Source organism: Carassius auratus, chromosome 17 (assembly GCF_003368295.1).
Source record: "Carassius auratus strain Wakin chromosome 17, ASM336829v1, whole genome shotgun sequence".
Taxonomy (NCBI): Eukaryota; Metazoa; Chordata; class Actinopteri; order Cypriniformes; family Cyprinidae; genus Carassius; species Carassius auratus.
Window position 1 is genome coordinate 16842770 of NC_039259.1, and position 27578 is coordinate 16870347.

The window sequence follows — 27578 nt, forward strand, 5'->3', positions numbered from 1 at the left end:
TAGATTATGCCCCATAATCACAACCAAGCCTAGTAGAAGAAGAAGAAAAACATGTCAAGTACCCCTTAAACACACTTAATTATTATTATTTTTTTTCACACTATACAGGCTGAATTTGAACTTTTCCAGCCCGTGGTCGCATTGATTCCATAGCAAAAATTAGATCCTACGCGCAACTGCTGCATTCGCAAATAAACAGTAAATAGAAAAAAGCCCTCATGCACGTGTCTGCTCCCAAAACTCTAAACAATTTTTATTCATTTATTTATTTATTTATTTATTATTTATTTTATGTCAGGGTTCTGTTGACTTTTACTGATTTATTACCTCTCAAAAGTGAGCATCATCTTTGCTAGATATGTTTTTACCTCGAGTCAGCTACACACCTCGATGTGTCCTCGAACTCAGGCATGGGATTCTCAGGTTGGCTGTCACTGTCACACCTCCTCCGACAGGTAAGATTTGAATATTTTTTTACACTGCACATGAAATCATACTGCCCAATGAGTTGTGAAATAAATATTTCAGCTAGGCCTATAATATTGTAGAGATGATTATTTTAATCAAGTAAAGAATGCTGTACATGTAAATGGATTTGGAGGGTCACTTTGTGTTCATTAACAAAACAAACTAAACATTTTAAGCCATGTAAATATGGTATCAAACAATTGATATCTTTAATGCATTTTAAGATGGTTCACCTTCAAAAAAAAATTTTATATTCTTTAAATTACTGCATAATGTCTTGGCAATGGCATTTTATCTTAAAAGTAAATTAATTCGACTAAAAATGTAAACAGCTTCCTTCATTTTTTAAGTTCTATAACATGCCTCATGCATCCTCAAGTGTGAACCGATACCTCACAGTGGTATTCAGATTGAATTGGAAGCAATGAATTACCAAGCATCAAAGATGAAAATGTCCGCACTGCTGAATAAAGCCACATTCACACTTTGATTTTAATGGACATCATTAAAGTCCTCATAAAACTCCTGACAATATGTGTTCATTTAGCAACAGCTCTAGATGAAAGACGGCATCACCTCATGGTGATGAGGACTTCAATGGTAAAAACCAAAGGCACGCTCTCAGGCGGTATTATACGAGATCAATCAAAATCTCCCAAGAAAGGAAGAGAAGAAAAAAATCTGGACACTTTTGAAGTGGTGGACTAAAGGATGAAACTCCGGAATGGCCTGCAGATCTTTGGGAACCTCCCGTCAGAATTGTTTTCCAGTTTTGACGTTTCTGCTTCTGTAGACAGGGTGGGTTTTTGATGAGAGAGTGTGAGACAGAGAGGCCAGTCCGCAGTGAGGGCAAAACCAGGCCTCTGAGTCTGTGTCTCTCTCTCTCTGATGGTTTGCTGTCTGGTCTCTTCAGAGTGGATGCCTGTGGAGGCTGGATGCTTGCAACATGCCTATGGTGGACTACGCCGCGCAGGCCTTGTCAAAAGCCCTTCTCACCAGCAGGCTGACAGTGCTACACCTTGAAAACACTTGCCTGAGCGCAAACCTCTCTTCACACTTGGTATGCCCAGCACACACCATTCACTTGAAGTGCATGCGATCTAAGAATGGAAGAAAGTTTGGGTGCTAGCGGCCTGAGAATATGACCCTGTGCTGTGAAATGCAAATGATGCTAACAGGTGCATTGTGGGAAATGGGGTCAACTGTATTAAAGAAACATTCAGTGAAAAATTCAGTGAATGGGTGCTGTCAGAATAAGAATTGTGACATTCAGACAAACGACGGATAAAAAAAAAGTAACAATAATCCACAGGTAATCCACACGACTCCAGTCCTTCAATTAACCAAATGTCTTGTGAAGTGAAAAGCTGTATTCGTCATTAAGCTGTTTTTACTTTAAACCATTGCAAATTCCACCCACTGTTGTCCTCTTATGTATAATATATTTTCATAGTGGAACTGTCTTTCACTTGTAAAAGTTGATTGATCTGTGCATATTTCTCTCCTGATTCAGACCAGAAGACTGGAGGAAGCGATGTTATGGATTTTTGATGGACTGGTTTCTTACAAACACATATAGCCGTTCACAAGATGTTAATTGATTGACTGGAGTGGTGTTTATTACTTGTGGATTTTTGTGCTGTTTTTAATCAGCTGTTTGGACTTTCATTCTGATGGCACCCATTCGCTGCAGAGTATTCATTGGTGAGCAGGTGATGTAATACTAAATTTATCCAGATCTGTTCTGAAGAAAAAAACTATATAATGAAAAAACGCAGCAAAGTTCATCTGTGCTAATATAGACTCATCATAAGGATGGTGAAAGTTTTTTTTTTAGTTTTTTTTTTATTGTGACATTTGGCATGGTCTTGGTCTAGCAAGTGCACTTTCCCGCTGCATAAGTATGTTTACTCCAGGCGGAGTTTTGAATCCTTTAATGATATCAAGACAGCACAACATACCGTCCCAGAGGATGCGTTATCTTGAAAAATCACACCTAATGTTCACAAAGATTTTTTTTTTTAACAATGCAGAAAGTGCTAATATTGGTCTACAAGTTTCTCTCGTGTGAATACTGCAATATGTCAGTTCCAAAGTACAGATAGCATGTGTTTAAAATGAGCGTTCTCCATGAGTGGCCCTGGCCAGCAGGAACAGATGAAGCAGGACAAGGGGAGGAGTGGCAGATTTTGGCCCAGTGACCCTAACAGCTAGACTGGGCTTGGATTAGATGTCGTAATCTTCTTCCTGTCACTTTACACATTGCTGCACCGATCCATTCAGGACTCTTCGGCCAGCTCACTGTGAGATGGAGTCTCTCCCATGGCATTGTACTGCTAGCCTACTAAAAAGGACACATTACTACAGCCAGTGCTTTTATAAAGATGTGCCGGCCCTTCAAACATGTGCATAACATTGTCATTAGGACATGTATTATTAAAACATGTAAAACCTATAGAATCCTGTATCTGGCTTAGTGAACCCAATGTGACAATGTGTAGTTAAAGATAATACAATATTAAAATGCATTAAAATGTGTATACTTCTTGTATATTTCATTAATAGTTTTATTACATGTTACAGTTTTTAATTGAATTCATTCTATTTTATTTTTAGATAAGCACAGATAATTTCATAGTCATAGAAATCTAAATTTGTGAAATTTAAAAAGATGTGGCTCATATAACTTTCAATTCATTCATCACACTGGTCAAGTGCATTGCACTGCAGGATACAGTGTTCTATACACTAAGCTTATCATACTGCACTTTTTGTTCATCAGGGTATTCTATGCATAGCCCGGGAAATGAATGGTAAAAGAAAGAGAGCGAATGAAATGTTGTAGACATAGGCCATTAACAGAGCCCAAGTAAAATGACCTTAAATGAGACTGAGGAGTGGAGTGGCACATCCTATGTCTTAATGGCTCTGTCTCTTTAAGCAGCATGTGGATCCATTTGATATTTTGGGGCCACTCGGCCGCCCCCCTCATTCTTCCCAGCGGGACGCCCAGCTTCTGATCATTGCTATCGATCGGTGGGGCCCTGATTGCGGGACTCGCTGACTCGCACAGTGGAGTCCCTCCGATCAATTCAACGATCCCCCTATTTGGTTCCTACTGTGTATGATGACAATGTTGGCATTCCGCATGCAACCGAAAGGGTCTGATCAAATCTGCCGCATTGATTTGGAGAGACAGCTCTGTGAGGCCACAGACAAAAAAGCATATGAAAGCTTCTCTGGCCCTAAAAGGGACATGTAATGATGTTGATGATTAAAATGATGACCGTGATAATCACAGCGATGTAAATAAAAATGATAATGGAGATAGTCCTACACAACCTTAAAGCTTTCAGTGAGCCTTTGTTGTCATTTGGAAGAACTGCTGTGGGCAAATTTATTATTATTTTTTATTTTTGCAGATTGTCTTACATGACATATTTTGTAGTTGCACACATTCGGACAAGGACAAAGCGCCAAGCTTATTGAAGATTTTTCTCAATTCTTGCACTAGTCGGTGCTCTGAAAAGGAATGTCACTTTGCAGGAGCTTTACCTCTCTGAAAACAGCCTCAACACCTCCCAGAACTCCCTGCAACTTGGCGACCTCCTCAAATACAACAGCACTCTTAACACCTTGGACCTGGGCAACAATACCATGTCTGACTCAGGTATGCCTGTTTTGTTTGAGGACGTATTGTGGCGCTTCCAATAGCACGGTTGAAAAGGTTTGTGTGGTTAAAATGCACAATTTGTTTCAGCTCTTGTGTAGTCATCTCTCTTTGTTTCACAGGTTTTGAGGAGATTTGTGATGCTTTGAGCTTTCAGAAGACTGGTTTGAGAACGCTGATACTGAGTAACAATCACATCACTCATCTTGGCATGAGCCATTTACAGAATGTTCTGGTGAGATTTTCTCTCGGGCGAGATAATAGAGATATGTGCAGTCTTAATCATTACAACAGCACTTCTAGACTTACGAAGTGTGATTAAAAAAACAGAGAAAGTTAAAAAAGTAACACATCTGGAAGATGAAACATGTTCACAGCAGCTTTTCACACTGTGTTTTAGTTCATGGAAAAAGTTCCCCCAAACCTGTATGACTTTTCTGGCTTCTGTGAAACAGAAAAGGAGAAATTTGGAAGGAATTCAAAATCTATGCAATTACAGTGAATGGAAGCTAGCTATTTGTGACTTAGGATGTGCGTCTATGCGTAGGCTGTGCTGTACGTTCGACGCAGAAGTATAAATTATCCTTAAAATGTAGCCTACGCCGTAGCCTGACGTGCACCTCTCAAAAAAATCTAACAGCGTGTCAATTCTACACGGACAGCAAGCGCTGTGATTGGTCTGCAAGAACCCTTTATGTGAATTTTAATACAGTATTGCCAACTTAGTGACTTTTTTTTTTTTTTTTTAAATCGACTATTGACAAATCTAGCGACATAGACAAACCTTAGCGGGTCTCTATGACTCACTGCCACTGCCGCACGAGATCTTGATTTCCCAGCACACACATACCTCTTTCTCTGTGTCTGCTTTGTTCACAAAGAGGCTGAGAGAAGCAGTGCTTTCAGTTAAAACAGATGTTATTTTGCTTCTCTTATTTTGCATCCAAATATAGCCAAAATTGTCTTTGTTTTGGTTTTATTTTATATGTTTTTTTTTTCTTTTCTTAAGACGACGGCTCAATTATAAATTAGTATTTTTGTGCAGATTGACATCTTGGAAGGGAGAGCTGGTTAAATGGTTAGTTCACCCAAAAATTTAAATTATGTCATTAATGACTCACCCTCATGTCGTTCCAAACCTGTTAGACCTCCGTTCATCTTCGGAACACAGTATAAGATATTTTAGATTTAGTCCGAGAGCTCTCAGTCCCTCCATTGTAGCTGTGTGTACAGTATACTGTCCATGTTCAGAAAGATAATAAAAACATAATCAAAGTAGTCCATGTGACATCAGAGGGTCAGTTAGAATTAGTTGAAGCATCGGAAATAGATTTTGTTCCAAAAATAACAAAAATTAAAATTTTATTGAGCATTGTTTCTCTTCCGGGTCTGTTGTGAGCGTGTTTGCAACACTACACTGATGTTGTTGAGGTACGATGCTGCTGACGTGTTATCTTTGTTATTGGGTGCACCAGAAAACACGTCAGCAGCGTCGTGAATCACAACATCACTACTCTTCCGCGACAAACAGTGTTGATCTGCCGTGATACAAGTCCTTGTGGAGACGGAAATCCTGTCTTCTCCTGTTCTGTTATTGTCTCCTTTTGTAGTTTTAAATAAGAATTGAATGATTTGATATTTATTTGCCTCCGTCGCGGCTATAATGCTTCTCCAACGAACCGGTTCTTCTTCGGCTTTTGACGTGGTACTGCAGATTACACCAACCATAGACATATAATAATACATAGGCTACATACATAAAATTATTGTATTTGACATTTCTGTCACTTCTGAAATGATGGCAAAATGTTAGCTTATGCATAATACTTTTAAAGCTCTTTTTTTCTTGGCTTACATCCATTTTTACATATGCCATGTCATACCATAGCTTCATTAAACTAGCATCTAACAATGGATGTTTTGTGTGTGTGTGTGTGTGTTTTCTTTTCTTTTTCTTTTTTTTCTAGTCTATGATTCTGTAACAATAAATGCTGCTGTGTAATTTGTCCCCTGACTAAGCATTTAAAGAATTTAAGGAAGCATTAAAATAATCCTGTGGATGCACGTAAACAAAGCAGAATCACATTTATTTCATTATTTTGAATCAAATCGAATTGAACCGTTCTAAATTCTAAAACCGTTCTTGAATCGAATCGAAAACCTATGAATTGCGAATCGAATCGAATCGCTGTCTACCCAAAGATTCAGAGCCCTATGATCAACCAATTCCCTTGAAAAAATCTGATTTTAAATAAATATTCATTCATGAATGGATGTCGGGATTTTCACTGAAAAGCTATTACACTTCTCTCAGATTCTAAAAATATGCTATCGCATATCTTCAGAAAACTAGACGGCTCCGTTCCTGATTTACTAACGTTACATGGAAAAGAGTGGGATGCTCACTTGAAAGTTCACCTTTTGTGTTCCTGAGAAGTTTCAATTTTGAGTGGCTCTGTTCCTGTAGAATAAACTGCAGGTTGCACGTAGTAGTAAATACAGTGATTTTCAGTTATTTATTCATTTCTATTTTATCTGAGTGTGGCTTTGATTAAAGACGAACAGTGACACTGCATGTGGCCCCTGCTTGGCTTTGGAGAGGAAGTACCCAAACCGTCAACACGACAGCTACTGGATATATCTCTTTTTTTGTGGTCTACGGCAGAGTTTGACACACAAAGAGAAAAGAGAAGAGAACAAAAGGAAATGGCTTGTCTCATCCTCACTGGAAAGCTCATCTCTAATCCTTAATAATATCTATTCCTCCTCAGCAGCTCTGATTGTCAGAATAAACTGTACCTTTCTGTCATCTGAATGGCGATTCAAATCAAAAGCTACAAATTAAAGGCCTGCTTTCTCTTCTCTCGGCCTTTGGCGTGTTCACAGAGGATTCATTCAGGCCAAAAATAATGCCTGCTCATTCCATTTTGCCTGTACCAAATGGGAACAGTTTGATTAAATAATAGATATGTGTTTAGAGGGCTTTTTCATGTGGTCTGTCATTAAGAAGGATAAGTAGACATCCATGCGGCCATAATGAATATAATTAGTCCAATGGCTGGTCGTGTCGAATATGACACAGGAAGGGTTGTTATTAACCTTTCTTTCTTTTTTTTTTCCTGGGGATTCTTTAAAGGCAGAAGAAGAGAGAGAGAGAGAGTGAATAAATGGGTTATTTGGGCAGACACATAACTCTCTGATGTCAGCAGAACATAATTAAATCACAATGTTATCCCCATTTTTCAGCGGATCCTTGTCTGACCAACTGGAAATAGGATGACTGAAGTTGTCAACCATAGGCTGTTGGAATGACGCTATACTTCAGTTAAATTGTTACATTTATTACTGTATATTAACAATACTTTGCAATGTTTGTAGTAAATTTAGCTTTATTTATTTATTTATTTCAGCCTCACTTAGAAACAAACAAAAATGTATTATTATTATTATTACTAATAATAGCAGCAGCAGCAATAATAATGCCTTTGTTCCTTTGATTTGAATAAAAGTACATTTTATATATCTATTTAAAGATACAGTGTTATCATTTACTCACCCTCATGTCAAAACCTGTATGACTCTCTTCTGAAAAACACAAAAGAAGATATTCTGAAGAATGTTGGTAACCAAACAGACTTTCATTGTATAGGAATACACACCAAGACATTTCTCAGAATATCTTCTGGTAAAATATAAATAAAATATAAAATAAAATAAAATAATGATAGAGATTTGAACATGAAGGTGGGTAAATGGTAGAATCGTATATAAATAAGTTTATATCAGCGCATTAGTATATTTAGAGGTAAAGATATAACCGATAGCTTAAAACCAATATATGACAAATAAAAATTCTGCTGCATTATGAAGTGTTTTGCATTTGAAATGACATTTCAGTGACATTTCTTTCTTTCTCTGAATCATTGATGGGGCTTGATGGTTTTGTATATGTATAATGATAATGTATGTGTAGCGGAGCGCGGGGCACAAAGTAACGTGGGGTTAGTTGTGACCGTAGACTGTATAAAAACAATTGTAACACACGTGGTTCCACACATGGTAGCATAACCAAATTTACAGTATTTACTGCTACAATATCAACATTATATAGAGAAAAAGTGTGCAAGAATTAAGTTTTTTTTTCTTCAGTTTTCATTATTTATTTAAAATGAGACAACTCTGCTATTACTTTAATCTTCAATCTATTATTTATCAGTTAAGTTTTTTAATGCCTCAAGCAGAAGACACTAACCAGTTTTAAATTCCAGTTACGCAAATAGGGCACATTGTAACACTGCATTACATGTTACAACATGCCCCTCAGATGTTACAATGTATGTAACCAATGGAGCATGTTGTCACATTTCACTTCCACTTTTGAGGGTAAATGAAGAAAAACGTATACACTGTAATTATGAAACAAAGACACATATTTGTACTAAACAAGTGTGAAATGATTGTGGATAAATATATATATATATTCTAAACCCTATGTGGAGTTACACAAACTGAGAAAGTCAAAAAGTGTTACACTGTGCCCTGCTTTCCCCTATATGTGTGGGTGTTTACATGCTTGAGTGTTGTAACAGTGACGCAAATGAACTCTGAGTTGATCTCTGAGCTTGTTTTTTTTTAGCTGTCTGTGTTTTTTTTTTAATTTAAAGCAGGAGACTAAGTGAGAATAATGAGTGTAGCGAGTTGGCACGGTGTATGTTCTGTTATGCAACATGGCTTTTCCCTCATGTGCTCTGCTATCTCCTGCTTTATATGACTGCTAATCGTGCTTCATAAATGACGTGGCTAATATGCTCTTGAGAGCCAATCTATTGCCACGGCGCGGCGTGTGATACTTAAAACTCTCAAAGTGACACAAATTCACCATCCATAATTGGATTGAAATACACAGAAAAAGGACAGTTTTGAATTACAAAAAAGTGATTTAAAAACAAGCTCATCAGTGCACGTTTTCTTAAACATCCTGTTTTCCGTCTTTCTTTTTTTCCCCCCAGCCCCACTTAAAAACGCTCGAAACGTTGAACCTTGGGAAAAACAACCTCGAGAACAGAGGCATTCACATGTTAAAGGAGTCCCTCATGATCAATCGCTCTTTATTGCAACTTGGCCTAGCTTCCACAGGAATATCATGTGAGGGTAGGGTTCGTAATATTGCATTTCTGCTTCTTTGACACATCCTCTCCTTCTAAATTTCCTTTTTTACTGGGATGCATTTTTGTTTTATCTTATAACTAAACTTGTCTTTTCTTTTCATCGTGCCAGGTGGTGTGACTTTGGCAGAGATCCTTGCAGAGAGTCCACAGATCCAGCGATTGGATGTACGGCAGAACCAGGTGCTTGCTGGGGGCCTCATGGCTCTGGCGTTGACCCTAAAGATCAACCGTTCACTCATCAGACTGGATCTGGACCAACATCTGAAAGAGGAAAAGGTCAGTTGTCAGCTTGACCTTCTTTACACACAAAATTTGGGGACCTCAGCTTGTCAGTCCAGGTCTGGTGATGGATTTTGCTATCACAATTAATAAAGTTGTTCAGGTAAACTCATTATCGCTGTATGTTCCAATATTAACCAAGTTTGACTCAAAGACAGAAGTTCCTGTCAAAGATGCAAGATGTTGCTGATCTCCTAGAGCTGCTGCTTCACACTTTGCTGCAAAAACCTTGAAAAAAAAGATACTGCAACTTAAGAACATGCCAGAACAGAGAAAGTTCACTTGCCATCTGTTTGTCAGGATTTTATCTCCTCTATCTTATCTGCATATTAAAGCATTAATTAAATTTGTGAAAGGACAGAATGCTCTCTTTGAAAAAGATTCTAATGCTAGAAACGGATTGTTTTATTTTTTATTTTTTTATATCAGTCATTTGCTTGGATTCTGATGTTTTTACCCCGTCAATCAGCTGCACCTCGAAATATATTTTCATCGATAAACGCCCTGAAAACACACCATCTGTCTTAAATGTGTCATATTTAAGCTCAGCTGAAACAGAGGACGATGTTATTAACATTTCCACTGTGATAGATTACAGCAGGGTGGTATTTAACCGATGGAGAATGAGACATTTCACTGTGGCAGTACAAGAAGACACACTGCTGGGATTTGTCTGGGCCAGGCACAACGTGGCAGAACGACTGACGATTGTATTAAAAAGCAAATCTTTCCATCAGAAATCAGCGGGTGGTCAGATCAAGTGTTCTGATTCAGTTTCGTAAAATTCCCTGGGACTGAGAAAAGCGAAAATTTCATTCTTCAAAAGAAAAGCGTATGCGGATGTGTGCGTGGCGCGATTTTACATGCGCATATTTAAACGAGAGGAAGGTGGTTGGGAGGGAATGTAGGTCCTTGGGTCTTTGTTTACAGCATCTGATTTGCCGTGTCTGTTGAAGCCCAAATCTATTTGATCAGTGGCCTGTTTGGTGTTAATTATTAATTATTTACTGATCTAAAATATTCATTGTGGGAGTCTTAGGAAGTTCGGAAATTTGGGACCATGTTATCCATCTCTTTAGCAATGTGCATGTGCTCTCAGTTAAGGTCAAACTTTACACATTCAACAATTCACATCAGATTCTTCCAAGACCGTGTATTTAAAAAAATTGACTTGTCTTTTTGTGGTGTGAGCTATATACATTCAAGACAGTGATGTACAACAATGGCATCATATTCTTTCCTTTGCTGTTTGCTCTATGTCATTGTTGTTGTTGTGCATGGCACAGTAAGGTTGCTGTGATGTCTCTCATTAAGGATCATTAGAGATGCAGGTAGGGCTGCAGAGGGGCAGGTGGTCTTGTGGGACAGACTCCAAGTGGAACTAAGAGTTGGTTAGTGTTTGTGGTCGGTCATGGTGTCTGACTCTATGATGGCTGGAGTTGAGTGAGTGAGCAGACAGAGAGCAGGTCCTGCTCATGGGACCTCTGATGAGCTGCTTATGATGAGCTACACACACACACACACACATACACAAGTGCACTCTTAAAGAGTAATATAAAAAAGAGCAAATATTTACATGGTCATTGCTGTTTTCAAATTCAGAATTAAAAATAGTAGTTTATATGCCATTGGTTTTCAGCAAAGGTGTATTAATGTATTTATGGAATAAATAAAAAAAAATACAAAAGTGAATATTTTTGTAAAAAATAAAATAATCTATATACACTACCAGTCAAAAGTTTTGAGTCAGTAAGAATTTTCACTTCAAAATCAAAAACTAAATTTATTTTATAAATGCTGGTTGGATTAAAAAATGCTTTGTGTTTAATTTTTTTTCTAATTTCTTACAATTTATATAAAAGCATGTATTCGTTCAATAATGCTATGCTTTTAATGGGGGGGGGGGGTCATGTCATAATAGGTTTGTACATAGAGTATGTAAGATATGTGACATGCATTTCTTGGCAACTAAGATTAATAGTAACAAGAACATTAATAATTAAAATAGTTACTGCAATTAATTGAATGTCAGTTTCACAGTTTGTCAAAATTATGATGTTCTGTGATTTCAATTGTGGAATAGAATTGGGACAAAATTGTGTGTGTGTGTGGGGGGGGGGGGGTTAATAGTTGTTTATCTAATATAGATAGGAGCTTCTAGGAGCTTGTCTCTTTAATGTTTTCTTCTGCTCCTGTGTCTAATTTCACTTTTATTTGTATTTATGTGCTTTTTATGCTATTATTTTGAATGTATATAAAACTCAAACGTTCCTATACATTGCAAGTGCTACCTGTGCACCACAGCTTTATATTTTTTCTTCTGCCTTTATCTTCACAGTGAGTGCAAAACATATCTTTAAAGTTCCATATGGCCGTATACTTTAATTAGAGAAGTGGAATTTGTGAGTAACAAGTTCCATATTTTAGTGATACTTTCACAGAATCTTCTCCCATCAACTTCACATGGTTGTAGGGCATGAAAACGACAGCCGTGGATAGCAAAGCAGACAAGTGTCATATGTTTATCAAAGCTAAACCAAATCACACTCTCACATCTCTCTGTTTCTTTGCATCTGCTCTCACTGTCATGGAAAAAAAAAATAGCACTTGTCACCAATATCTTGTTGTAGAAGCCAGTCTGCTTAAACACTAGACTTTAAAATTACTAGACACTGTATTTAACAACATGTGAACAGACATGAGGTCGTGAAGATTTAGGGAGATTTATATTTTTCAACTGTACAACAAACTAAACAGAATATATCTGCTTCCCTCGCAGCCTTTTTACATTGTGTAAAATTAAATTTAGTCTCTAATTGATGTGCCATTCAAAGCAACTTTGTGCTGTCTAAATTCAAAACCCTGTCCGCTGTATAAACCTGTTCAGATCTTGCAAATAGACTCTTCCTAAACTTTTACCCTTGCGCCATTAAAACTTTGAGGTGAAATTGTCTTTGCAGTTTCGAAATAAACCTTCTGTCTCTTTGCATTCACAATCCACACGCAGTCTCGCTCATTTCCTGATGTAGTTTTGGGGGCAAAACAGGCATATTTGCCAGCTGTGTAATTTACTGTGGCACTCATTTGCATATTAAAGCATTAATTAGCCCCTCTGAGCGCGAGAGCGGGAATAGTGTAATCATTGGACGTGTAGTCGCGGGGGACGAGTCTGTGTTTGGGTCTGGGGGGAGGCCGAGAGGAGAGCGCGGGAGTCTCTGGGTGCTTGTGTTGACCATGCGGCGCGTGCTTGTCGGCTTTGTGTTTTTTTCTCCTCTCTTTCCCGCCGGAGGGTGGATGAGGAGGTTGCACTGCTCAGTTTTCCAGCTTTTTCCAGACCCTTTGAAGTGTCACACACGATCTGTCTCCGTGTCATTTTAATGGCTTTACTCTCCCCCATCAGTGCAGTCAGAGGTGCGACCAACAGTTTCACAGGAAGTAGAGGTTGTTGTTGTTGTTTTTTCATCCTTTTTTTCTATTTGAGGGTGAAAAGGGGGATGAGGGTTGAGGACTGTGGAAGATCATATGAAAAACAAACTGATGTAAAGGCTTTTGAGAAGTTGTGGCGCCAGCATTTGTGGCATTTGTTTTTCATATAGATCATTTTTTACATTTTTTTTTTTTTTTTTTTTTGCATTTTCTTTGATAAATAGTGTTTATTTAAAATTGTAATTGTCTTCACTGTCAATGTAAGGCTTTCCTTGCTAAATAAAATATTAATGTCTTGTCTAATGGTAGTGTACATATAAATAAAGGTATTTCTAAAATATATATATATATCAATAATTTGTGGTGTGGCCAGTGAAAATTTTGTCCAAGCAAGAACTACTAACCTGACTGCCAAAAAAAATCCTTATTATTAAGCCCAAACTTAACCACTTAAAGGTGCTGTAGGGAACTTTTGTAAAAAAATATTTTTAAATATTTAAACATATTTATTAAACCTGTCATTATGTCCTGACAGTAGAATATGAGACAGATAATCTGTGAAAAAATCAAGCTACTCTGGCTCCTCCCAGTGTTCCTATTGCCATTTGCAGAAACTCCATCGCTCCCGGTAAAAAATAACCAATCAGAGCTGCGGTCCGTAACTTTGTTTGGGTTCAAAATGTAGAAAAATGTATATAATAAGCGAGTACACCATGAATCCATTTTCCAAACCGTGTTTTTGGCTTGTCCTGAATCACTAGGGTGCACCTATAATAAGTGTTTATATTCGGACTATTTTAGATTGCTTCGGGGGTACCGCGGCGGAGTAACCCAGTACCTTTGTGATTCTTCATAGACAGAAACAGAGAGAAGTAGTTCCGGCTACGATGTTCTTCCGCAAGACGCAAGCAGTTCTGTTTATTAACCGCTAGAGCGTCAAAAGTTCCCTACCGCAGCTTTAAGGGGACATTTCACAAATAAAATTCAAACCCATATGAATTTTTCCCCTTGTGAGATAACATCATTTCTGAAAGTGGGGAAATTAACACAAGGGTCAGTAAATAACAACAGAATGTTTATTTTAGGGCGAACTATCCTTTACATTTCCTCACTAATGCATATGGTCACCAATGTATGTGTCTATATAGACAGGTGCAGTAAATGTCCAGTAAAGTGTGAGAAGCCTTTGCTTCAGTGGTTCTTTGTTGAGCTGTCTCAGAAGCCTTTGCCTGAAACATGTTGGCTCATATTTTGATGGGACTGGATGCTATCTTTTCCCTCTACTCCACTAGAAATGGCCCATTGGATGAGTTGGTCCATCAGAATTTTAGAATCTCCCTCTGGGCATGTCCTCCAACTCCATGCTCAAGCGCCCTGAGTCACCAGTCACCCACAGTGAAGGCTCATCTGAATATCATCAAACCCGTGAGTCACTGCCTTTATCAGAGGGCTTCAGCCAGAAGAATATTCCTTTCCCTTTCAAATTAACAGGACTGCAGTGGCATGGTCTGCATATGAATATGGACGGTCTATTAGGTCATCTTTGGAAGCAGCGAAAGTTTGCAGCACTTAGCCCTCTATTTTTATGTAGCCTATGTATTTATTTATTGCTTGAACGTGTGAGAATTGTAACCAATCACATGTGCACATGAATGAAGAATTTCAATTATCATCAGACTTGTGACAACCAGTTCCAGTGATTTTCATGCTACTGTGAGGGCCAATATGAAGTGTCTGTACTTTATAAAGTGTTGTGCTTTGTAAAGTCACGTCATCTAGTTAATACTAATATATTAACTACTACTATATATATATATATATATATATATATATATATATATATATATATATATATATATATAACCGTTCAGTACATTATATAACATAATATTGAGGACCTTACTTTAATTATTGTTAGTTGCTCTGTCAATTTTTGCTCTGCAAATTAGAATTATTTCAAACAAAGCAACAGTGAAAGCTTTGAGAGTCTCAGAGCAACACACAGCAGTGGCATTTAACGAATCAGTGTTTTTAAACCAATCATTTGAACGAACAATTCTGTGACTCACAGAAGCATGACCAGCTGTTGCATCTCTACAGGCAAGACATTTTAGTGCTCTTTAGTTCCTGAATGAGTCAGTGTTTCTGAATGAATCATTTGAATGAACTCACTAAACCTGTAATAGCCTCACAACTGCAAGTAACACATTTAGTTTCTGATTGAATAGATGTTGCTGAACAAATCAGTTGATTAACTGATTCAATGACTTGTCAGTGTAGCCAGTTACAGAGTTGATTTTATTCATCCATCTATCTATGCATCCATCCATCCATCCATCCCTCCCTCCTTCCCTCGAGCACCCTTGATTTAATTCTAAAAGCGGGCCTGGCCAAACCTTCACAGACAGCACGCGTTCAGAGTGAGATCCAGTTCATGGACCAAAAACATGTGTAAACTTTATTGAGATTGAGTCATATAAACCAGTGATTTTATTTCCAGCAATTTATGACTGGGTTGAATATAGTCCCACAACTGATCGATCTTCATGTCTTGCATTTGGTGGCCAAGAGTCCAAAATGGACACATTTCAAATGACTGGATTAGGCAACTGGAAAAAAGACAGAAAAAATTGTATAAACATCAGAGAGCATTATGCACATTTCTGGTTGAAATGGTAAGGCCATGAACAGATACTTAAAATGGAAAGTGTCGCCATTAAAATTAGCCGCAAGAGTCAAAATTAGTCCACAGTTTATTAAATGTTGGAAAATTCTTAGTCAAGTTATTCTCGACTTTGCTGTATTGACGCCTTTAATGTGGTGCAATAAGGTAGGACTTTGTTTTGATACCTATACCTATATCTATAAAGACTCTTTTGAGAAATAGAATTAGAACCTTGAATAAAGATTGAGCTTTGCACACTAGTCTTCTAGTGCCCTCTTTCTCACTTCATCTTGCTCTCTTTCTCTGGCTTTTCATCAAAGTTGAAGATGACCTATAAACACTGATAAACAATCAATACATATTTCTTTAATATCCATTTAACCCACCTCTAATGCTCCCAGTGTAAGCTCATTTTAAATATGGATATTTAATTGGTTTATACAGGTTGACTCAGGATGTGTCACCTAAAAACATTTATCGCAAATCAGATTTGTGCACAGCATGCATTAGTCAGTTCAGACTTATATATCCATATGGTAGGACATTTGTGTCAATGACACACAACCGTGACTGATGGCAGGATTACAAATGATCTATCTATCCATCGGACCATCTCTATCTGTCATTCCATTCTATTCATTCATTCAAGCATTCTGTAGTTCAATCTACTGTATGTATCGTTCTGTCTGTCTGTCTGTATATCAATATGCATGTGTCTGTGTATTTGAATACCATTTCTGTTTGTCTGTCTGTCTGTCTTGATCTATTTCTCTGTATCTTTGTGTTTTTCTTGTGCAGACCACAGGAGCCCCCTGTTTGTCCTCTTGTCCCTGTGACTGGAGTGATGGGGCAGTAGTCAATATGTTTGCCCACTATCTTCAGGGGGAGGGTGGGATGGAGTGGGCAGGGCATTGCCTGTCCCCTTCCTCGTCTCTGTCACACCGGCATGGGCTGCCTGGGCTCCATGGAGGGGAGATAATTGGATTTGTTGTCACCTCCAGTTGCTGCCAGGAGCGGGCGTCTGCTCCGGTTAGCGATGAAGACATCATCGTGACAGGGACCCTGGGAGAGGATCAGCTGGTGTGGTGGGCACCACTATCGATGCTCTAGAACTGCCATGTCCAAGCGGGCAGGCGTAGGCCAGCTGTTTCCTTGTGTCCTCCGGCCAGGCCGAAGAGAGAGCTCCAGATCCAACGGAGAAGGGGGGAGAAAGGAGAAGTTGACCTCTAGCCTGGATAGTGCTAGATGTTGAGGTTTGAGCTTTGCCATGTGCCCCTGCGGTTCCTGTGAAAGGGGTTTAGGCCCAGGCCAGGGAATCATGCCACAGTAGACAAGCGTGGCGGACAACCAGGGATGGCACCTGCTTGGCGTGAGTGTGAGGTAATGATGGGCTCACAGGTGAACGGCCCCAGAGGTAATCAGTAATTAACTCACAGCCACTCAATCACCACAGCTTTGGGCCTGAAACAGAGTACCGCTGCCATGTCCTACAGAGAATAATGCCCTCCAAACACTCCTTGCACATGCCCCAACAACATCAGGTTATTTATTTTCTCTTTATATGTTATCAGTTGTTTGAATATGTTTTACTTTTTTATTTTATCGGAAGTCTATTTGCAAGACTCTTTCCTGTCAGCAAGGGCTTCTGGTTTTATTTTTAAAGCTTCGGTCTTGGAGGGAAAAAAAATCCCTTTCCTCCTGTATAAGAACTTTTGAAGGGACTTTTGAAAGATGGTCTCTGTTCTGACTTCAGTGAAGAGCAGTTCAGTGGCTACAGTGGAACGGGAAGGTGAATTATATTTATACCTGGAAATCCTGCGTCTGACTGACCTGCAGTAAGAAATCCACACATGCTGTTTTCTGTTTTCGCTGTTTTCACAACAGTGTCCAGTGCTAGCATACATTTCCCATTCACTAAGTGCACAGTTAGCTGTCATTTAAACAGTGGTTGATGGGGGGGGGGGGGGGGAGATACAGAGAGACATTTGTGTTGTGTTTGGTGGTACTTCAGTGTAACTGTTAGTACTCAGTGACTACATGTCAATGTAGTGTACTGTAGTGTGCACTGTAGTACCCTTAGAAGTCTTCACTGTGTATTTGGCCATGTTAAGTCAATTCAAATAATGTGAATGTATATGTCCTTTCATAGTCCATTCCAGTCACCACTGCATATTAATATACTTATATTACTGCACAAAGTTTTTTTCCTTAATTCACCTCATTTAATCTTACTTGTAAATTTAAGTTATAACTTAAAGTTTTGCTTTATATATTTATTTATATTTGTTTATTGAATATTTACTATACTTACAATTAACAATCCATGATTATACTCTACATTATATTTATAATACTAACAACATAGAATAATGTACATTAAAATGAATAATTTTATTAAAAAATAATGCATTCAATTGGTCATTAGGCAGTAAAAAAATTTAAAATGTAAAAAAGAAAAAAGAAATAAAGAAATAATATTCTTTCTGCGCTTTATGTTAAGAAAAAAAAGTCACACACACAATAAATAAATATATAAAATAAATAAATAAATTAAAAAAATTAAGTAGCAGAGTAGTTTGTAATCGCGATAAAAAGTGCATAATTCTTGAGCACCAAACCAGCATATTTTCAGTCACTTTTTCTTTGACACATCCTCATTAAGAAACAGCTGGTCTAAAAGCTAACTTAGCCACCATCTTACTAGCAAAAACCTGAACACTTTCTAATAAGGAATTTGTTCCTGTGATTCACTCCGTCGCTCTTAAGGTTTTGGACATTTGTACAGTGTGAAGAGCTAGCGGTGCTTAAGTCCTGCAGACCTTGTGAAAGTAATTAATGCCAGAATGTTTCTAATCACTGAATCATTCATGCTGTATAATTTGCTGTAAATAGCCAAGGTGCACCTCTGATTTACAGCTTGCTCAAAGATCCTTGACACCACTTAGCGACTGAAAAACACTCCATATATACATCGAGGCTTAGTTTAGCGCTTTGAAAGGAACTCAAGCTGTAACTTTTCATAACATTTTATCTTAGCCGGTCACCCAGACCCTAAATTGATGCACAGTGATTGTAAAAGAAAGAAAAACACTTTTGCATTTGATCTCAAGCGCAGTCAGCAAGCGGAAAATAAACACAAATCTCCTGGAGGTTTTGAGAAGGGCTTCTCAGAAAAGGTTTCAGGTCTGTGTTCTGACACTGCGTTAACGGTTCCACCTGTGGTGACCTTGTCCCGCCGTCTCTCCATCCACAACAGAGAGCGTGAGATAGATTACTGTGAATGCTCGGCTACCTTACAGATGGCGCAGTGCCGTCACCGGCACCTAATCTTCATAGCGTGCATCGAAATGACTCATTAAAATCAGCACAGACAAGACCGGCGGAGATGATGCCCAGCACTACACGGGCTACACAGTGTCTGTTCTCCTCTCTGCTTCCCTCTTTTCTATGTCTTGTTCCTTTTATTAAAATTCTCTCTCTTTCTTCTAATATAGAATTTCAGTGCTTCTCCCTTTGAATGATTGGATGTTATTGTCATAGTTGAGCAGAGGGAAATGCACTTTGAATTAGAGGCAGTGTTTCATTTCTGTTTTTAAATTTAAATGCAGTAGCACGCATCTTGGGCCCTTTTTATTTTGGGGTTTGGCTCTTTTCTTTTTGGGAAAGTTCGCTTTACGCTATATCCTCCTTTTAGAGTGACAATTTTATTTTGTACTTGTAGCAGCAAGAGTTCAAAACTACAATCACCCAACTGCATCTTTCCAAACGGGTGAATCAATGTCGCTCTTGGGCTGAATAAAAATAACATTTTAGTCAAGGGGAAAGCAATTTTGTGTGTGTGTGTGTGTATTTAAAAGTTCCTAAATTTTACAGACACACACATTTACATTATATATGCAAATGTGTGTGTTAAATAGGTTATATATGTATATGTATTATTTGACTAAATACAATATTTTATTAAACTATGTAATCTCACTTTATATCATTTAATGCAGTTTGAACTAGTTGCATTGTGTCAAGCTGCAGAACGACCCATGTTTTTAGAGACCATCGCTGTGACATTCATATTGGCATGTGTAGCAACAACAGTTCAAAGCCACTGTCACCTAACTGCATCTTTTCAAACGGGCGGATCGATGTCTCGCGTGCTCTTAGGCTGAACAAACAGAAGAGTTTAGTGGGGAGGGAAGCCATCAGGTCAGATCTGCACGGCAAATAATCTCTCCTCAGCCACACGCGAGAACAAAGCCTATCGGGGGCTCATCGCCACTGTGATGATATTTAAATGTAAAGCTGAGGAGATCTATTAAATTAGCCGTGGCTTCAGCCAGCAGCTCTCCAGACTGCCCCTGAGGTCACAGCGGTGTACTTTTGAGCTCTCGCCTCTGGTAATCGCTTCAAATCAAGCCTCTCTTAAGCACCGCAGCCCACCTTAATTACACGTATGAGGCTGAGATTTCACACCTCTGGTAAAGAGAAGATAAAGTCAAATTGATAATAGACGCCTGAAAGATACATTTTTGAATCAGCCGAGAGAGCTTCGGATCGCCGAGCTGGCTGCCGTTCTCCACGGCACTGACACAGGAGATATATATTCATATGATGTGTGTGTGTGTGTGTGTGTGTGTGTGTGTTGAATATGTTTATGATGATGTTCAGAACTCAGTCACTCATCTTTAGTGCTGTAACTTTATTTTGACACAGTGTCACATTCGCCTGATGCACTTCCAATATGAGTGTGCTTATTATAATTATCAGATCTTGCATTCATTGTACTCCTCGTGAGTAATACGTGGTAATTATGAAAATGTGCTGTTAAGCTAAATCGAATAATTGTTTTTTTGCAGTTTCTCACAAATGTAAAACAAGAACTTGATTATTTCAATCTATCAGTCTTGCACAGAATTAACTTATGGCTCAAAATATTTATGATTTTTGATTTTTAAGTGTTACATAACTAGGTTCGGGACGGCACATCAGGATTTATGAATGCATATGTGTTGGTTTAGTAGAAAAGTATTTTTATGATTGAGAGAATGATTATTGATAAACTAGTGGAATAAATTAATAGTCAAAATTATAGCATTGGCTTTTATTGCCGCTGTGTGTGTATATATATATATATATATATATATATATATATATATATATATATATATATATATATATATATATATATATATATATATTTTAAAAACGTTGATTTAATTAATGATGCTTTGCTGATAATTAACTAGCAAATAGAACACAGATTTAAATTATAATGGATTTTAAACCTTCATTTGCAAGGACAAGTTTAGATAAAATAGCTCATTAATGCAGCTAAAATATTTCTTTCAAAGTCTGGTGTCTATTTTTATGAATTTGAAATGTATAAAATGACTTGTATTGACTTGTCAAGTCCATCTTTCCGATATATTTCTAAGATGATAAGATGATAAAGTTTTTTTTTTTTTTTTTTTTACTTATTTTAAATATCTCATACTAATAATATACCCAACATTAAACATCCGTCATCTCTCAGGCTAAAGTTTACAGATCCATTTAGTGTGCAACAGTGACATCTACCTTCAGAGATGAGAAGCAGATGAACTTAGCACAGGACAATAGAGGGAGCACACTTCTGATGCAGGGTCATAGAGTGTGTGTGTGTGTGTGTGAGAGAGAGAGAGAGAGAGAGAGAGAGAGAGGAAGAAAGAGAGAGATAGTGTGAGCTAGAGAGAATATGTTGGTAATTATAGCTATTTATGTTAAGAGAAAAGACCTAGTCAGATGGCGAAGTGCATTCATTAACATTTACTTAGCGGTGAAGTCATTATCCTCTTTCCCACTAACAGAGAAGGGGTGGGGGGGGCAGAGAAAAGAAATAGAAAAAAATATGAATGTGCCGACACAATGACAAACACAAAATCCAGGATGCACTTAAATAGGATGTATGGTGAGTGTAAAAATGCAGTTTGACTGTTCGAGTGAGAAATAAATGTGTTTGGCACTGCGTTCATATGTGGAGTGACTAATTCTCATTGTCACAGTGGTAAACAAAGAAATGATGCAAACAAGTCCGATTGTTTCAAAGATGCTTTCTGTTGCAGAGCATTAGCTGACTGCGTTGTCTGAAATGATTTGAAAATTATTAAACTATATTTAAGAGCTTAGCTGCTATATTAGTATTACTTATGCATTTAATTGTTACTTTCCATGCTAAAATATATTTAAAAAGCTCATTATTTATTTAAGATTTAAAATAGTGTTTTTGAAAATAGACTTCAATTGTATTGCATGAATTAAAAAATAATATACAATACAAGCATAGTTTTTACTGGCACCTCAAATGCTGAGTAATTTACATATATTAGCATATAAAGTAATTGGCACAGATGCCAAGAAAACACTGGAAAACAGATTAATTGTCATCCACCAGCCACAGTGACATTGTTAAAAATGAGATGCTTTTAAGAAGCCAATTATCAGAGAGTTTCTAAAGTAACCCCCTTTTCATCATTGAATATCAACTTAAAGCTGCAGCTTCATACAAAAATGCAATGATTCCATATCCAATCGCAGAAGTCCCTTCACATGCATGCAAACAATCGCACTAAGGTAACTTGTGACGGCATACTGTATATATCTTGAAAGATGTCAAATATCATATCAAGCCAGCTGTGCATCAATTTTCTTGCTGTTTCATGCTTTCTCTTTAGAATAATTTTGGGATAAAAAAACAAACAAACACAAAGTTTAAGGTAAATTTAAGATTAAGCAAAATAATGATTTATTGCAATACAATGTAAGTGAACATGTTGCCGTCAAGGTTGAAGAATATTCACATGTTTAGGTCTCGGTGATGTGTCACCTGCCCTGTGTGAAGTAGTTTGTGAGGCATATGGGCAAAGCCTTTCTCTTTCACACACATACACGCACACACACATACACCGGTAATAGATTCTGCTTTGGTTTTCTGGAGCTCTAGTTTTATCCCCTGTAATAATTGGATAGTGCTTCCATTTATAAGGCTGTCCAAGGGAATGCAGAGTGAACAAATGAGCTAGTTTAGTTGCCAAGACCACTGCTTGGGGAGAAGGGCTTAAATGACTCCCATTTTCACAGCCATTGTGCAATGGCTACCTTAAATAATATTGAGATTACACGAGGGAAGAGAAGACATGCTGAGGATCTATTGTGCAGATAAAAGGAGAGAGGAAATTAAAAGATTTGAGGGGGAAAAATATAGAAATGAATGCTTGTTTGACCAGACAATGAAACTAAATTCTTCATGGACTGATATATACTAATTTGATATGAAAGAAGAATTGCTATGATTGCTAAATTATTATTTTGTTTATGTTTTGCTTTATTAGTATATGAGAATCTGACACATCCATAATAATTTTTTTCATTAGATTTTTAAACCAATTTCCTCAAACCAATTTTACTCACTTTATATTTGTATTAGGTATTTTTAAATAGATAGATAGATAGATAGATAGATAGATAGATAGATAGATAGATAGATAGATAGATAGATAGATAGATAGATGTTTATTACAAAAAATAAAAAAATAAATATTCTATACAATATCTTAATTCATATGATTTATAAAAATGTGTTAATTGAAAATAAGTTAATTGCTAAATAGATTTTGTTTACACTTTTGCTTAAGTGCATACCATAATCACATGTCCATGAGATTTTATCTTTTTTTATTATTAATTTTAATTAAAAAAAAAGTTAATCCACATTTAATTTTTTAAGATTTTTTTTTAAATAGCTCTGTAAAGTTAGAAAATATAAACATTCCCTATAATCTCTCAATTCGTGTGATTTCATTAGAAAGAAATATGCATGTACAATGATTAGTCAAAATGCTGTTGTGTCATGTCACACTGCAGGACGGTCCATGTTTTTGGACACTATCAAATAGTAAAAGAGGAAATCGGGGTTGTTTACACACTAAGAGACGTCTAACCTCGGCCAGATTCCCCAAACCTCGACCCTCCTCTCAGACTCAGCTGGCCTGAGAAAGCCTCCTCTCCTTGCCCCTTCATTCTCAGCCTTATTTGTATTCGTTAATGACTTTATAATTCCTGGCCAGCGGGAACCTGCTTTTATCTCTATTAGTTTAGTAGCCTGGCAAACAAAGGGAGTCTGGGGCTGGTGGCACCATGCCAGCAGGAGCCGCCACCATAAAGGCTCTTGTCCATCTGTGTCGCCTTCTAACACAGCTTCACTCCTCCTCTTTTTCGTCTCGTTCTCCCCGATGCCGTTTCTACAGATACTTCTGCACCATCCCCGGCTGATATTCCTCTAACCGGCGCCCGTATTGATCTCTGCGATGGCCAATGAAGTGTGAAAGAGACTTCTGTTTTTCCTGCAATGATAAAATGTCAGCTCGCTCTACCGATGTTTGAAAAAAAGCACTCGAATCGCATATATCCCGGGATGATGTTTCAAAAAACGGGACTTGGAATGCTACCGAAATTCATTCGTATTGTCAGGCTGGGATGTGATGTCTTTATTAGGGCTGAAATGAACCGAGTCAAGTGCGTTTACCTCCCATTTCGGATGTTTTTTATCTCTCTGAGGGTCATTTCATATGCTCGGAATATCATTTCGGCTCAAGCGGGCGTTAATTTGACATTTGTAATGCATGTACAATGCTCCATGAATGCATTCATAAGGCCTGAATATCTCAAACTTTTGTGAGGCCTCTTTATTTTGCTTTCTGTCTCTCTCTCTCTCCCTCTGTAACATGTCAGGAAGACTGCATCGTCCTCTCATCTGAGATGCTGGTCAGATCAGGGGGCCCTTCATTGTATATTTTACCTTGGAGTTGTTTTGATCTTGCTGAAGACAGGGAGCAGCTTTTTTTTTCCATTTCCCTTTCTCTCCTTCTCTTTTTTTTTTTATTCCTTCGGCAGCCGTGTGTCTTTTGCATGCATTGTCTTTGAACAATGCTCTGTTTGAACAGTGCGCTCGCAACTCAGGATACAGGCGCGCTCGATGGATCGACTTTTATCACCTGCTTTTCCCAGTGATTCTATTAACGCTTCTGTTTCATTAAAAAAGGGGGACGCGGCCAATAGACAGGCGCACCGGCGAAGAGACAGACAAGAGTGACTTCAAACAAAGTCAGTCGCGAGATTGCCACAGCGCGCAGACAGCCCTTCATTCGGGGGACTGACAAAGCAGGGCCGGATGAGGCGTAGAACTGTGTATGTGTGTGTGTGTGTGTGTGTGTACCTGTGAGGTGCTAAATCATTAATTAGAAGGAAGCCACTTCTGCCTCTCTAATGCACTGTTGCTAATCCATGAGCATTGAAACATATGGTCTCTCAATCAAGCTAGTCCAACAGACAGAGTGGGTCAACAGTTACGTTTACTCGTTGAGGTCACCATACATTGAAGCGTACAATTAATCAGCTAAATCAGAACAAACAGAGCTATAAAGATAATTAATTGAGAATATATTAAAAGTGTCACAATACAAAATTTCAATTCGTGAATTGTGCTATGTGACAATGTTCTTGGACTCTATACTGACACCTACTGGCATGGATACATTTATTTAGCCATAAATTATTTAGAATGCAGGCAAAAGTGTTTCTTCCACGTCTTTTATTAAAAATCCATCCTTGGCGTAAAAGTATTCAAATTGCAGGAACTAGATATTTGCTTGAATTCTTTAGTCTGGTGTGAATGTTGCATCTCATGAAAAAAAATGCTCACGTATGTTGTTGGGAACCCGGCAGTCAGTCTGCTGCAGGCAGCGGCGTTGAACTCTGACTCTGGCACAGGAAGTGAAGTCAGCAGCCGTGTAGCTGCTGCTCCAGAAGGCGATGGCTGTGCTCGCGGCGGGGCTCTTCCTCCCCGCAGCAAGGTTGGCACGGTGCGGAGGTGCTGGTGGCGCGGTGCTGGTTCTGCCGCTCTTGGCTGCTGCGAGCGGTGCATGCCCTCTGTCATTCATGGGGAGTGGCTCTGTCCAACTGTCACTTCCTGACAGGCTGATAATCAATCTCTTTATTAACTGCTCTGCTGCAGACGGCCCGCCCGGTAGGGAGGGTGGGCAACCAGCACGGTACACCGCAGCACCGCGCTCTGCTGGGGTCGGAAAGGTTGGCACCGCAAGACGGCGCCTCTTCCAGGCAGGACCTATTCTTGCCGCCGTTAGGAATCACACCGGTGAGGTCCAATCATCCCGGTGATGATTTATCAAGGGGAAAGGTGCGGTCACATTAGCAAAATTTTGTGTATAATAAAGCTCCACTGTCAATAGCATAAAGACGTGTGAAACACTGCTCACACAGAAGCCACACAGCTTTCTCTTGGTCATTGTGAAGAATTTGCATGACCAACTTCAAAATCTGAATTTTGAAAACTTTTTGCCCTCACACTTCCGACTTCCAACCTCACATTGCCCTTGAAACTTCCAACTTCAAGGTCTTTTTTAACCTTACGTGAAAGTCTTTTTTAACCTTACGTGATCTATCTATCATGAGCGAAATCTGATTGGTGAACTTTCTCACCGTCACATGAAACTCCCAACTCTTCAAGGTCCTATTGAGAATGTTAATGGAAATTCAAATCGCATGAAATTTGCATAGTGATCTGCCAGCAGGAGATCTTGTAAATTCCTATTGGATTGACTCACCCTCGAAATTTTCCAAGCAAGAATTCGTGACAAACTTTTTTGTCCTCACTTGAAACTCCAGATTCGACTTCCTATTGAATTGTCTGGCTTTTAAAGCTAAAATTTTGCCGAGCAGTAACTGAAGCCGTTCCTCACAAGACGACCATGATGCTTTCCATTTTTTCGTAACTCATCACTACCAGATTGAACATGCCAACCAGAGTTACGATTGTTGTTTTTCTACTCTCACTCATCACATGTCAATTCCGTACAAGCTAATGCCAAAGTCATGTTAGATGGAGCACTGATGAAGAAACAGGGCCGTATCTCATTAAATATGAATAAGCTACTACTCTATCACTCTCTGTTCATAGGAGGACTTCCTGGTCGAAACGCAGAAGACACTGCTGAGCAGGATCTGTGCACGGCAAACGCGACGGCCACCAAGGGTACGGTTCTGCTGCCTTTTTCTCCAGACCTGGCCAAATGCACCGAGACCACCTATCTGCTCCCCACCCAAACAGCTGACTAGAAGACATATAAGCATAATAATTCTATGGCAAATAACGATAACCATAAAACTCCAAATCCTGGTAATAAAGCCGAAGCCTCTTTCCCTAATGAAACAGTAGCCCTCCTGCTGTTTCCTGCCTAATGTTCCCGCCGAGGCTTCCTCCACTTTCCATAAAGCAATTTTGCAAGCCCACTCCCAACGTGAATCATCTCGAAACGAAGAGAAGCCTCTCCCTCCATTTCTCCTTGTGTCCCCGGAGGGTGACGCTGACTAAATCTGTGTTGATACAGAGGTGTGCTCTAAATCCTGTTTGCTCGGGTTCCATCTCCCCTAATATTCACACTCGTGTATGAGGCCCCTTCCCTGCCTGCGTCTGCTAATGTAGCGTATCGTCGTCTGGATGACAAGACGACATCGGTGAGTGCCTCAAACTCCCTCACATGTATCGCTTACTGCTGGTGCAGAGAATCACAATGTGTGGGAAGAAGAACATATGTTAAATTTAAGAAGCCGGGATTTACCTCTGTGCGGGTCTTAGTTTACACGCGCTACTCAACGCTAGCCAACAACAAAGGACGAATCACTTTTTCTTTTAGTTTACGCTGCGGATGCACATGAAAAGGTGTTGTATCTGAAAATATAGGCTTCTTTTGTGTAAGGCGCACTAAATACCATCTGCCATGTGTCTTTAAATTCAAGGTAATTAAGAATATGTTTGGTAAATGAAAAACAACCTTTGTGAAATGCAATAAATGAG

At 38.6% G+C, this 27578-nt stretch overlaps 1 protein-coding gene across 1 annotated transcript; it reads left to right on the plus strand.

Moving 5' to 3' along the window:
* Positions 1 to 228: 228 nt before the first annotated feature.
* On the plus strand, positions 229 to 27578 carry LOC113117425 (protein phosphatase 1 regulatory subunit 37-like). Its single transcript, XM_026286100.1, has 8 exons — positions 229 to 455; positions 1016 to 1266; positions 1382 to 1528; positions 3891 to 4138; positions 4261 to 4373; positions 9148 to 9289; positions 9416 to 9582; positions 26682 to 27578. The coding sequence occupies exons 4-8, from the start codon at positions 4126 to 4128 to the stop codon at positions 26937 to 26939; spliced, it is 693 nt and encodes a 230-aa protein (XP_026141885.1). The 5' UTR covers positions 229 to 455; positions 1016 to 1266; positions 1382 to 1528; positions 3891 to 4125; the 3' UTR covers positions 26940 to 27578.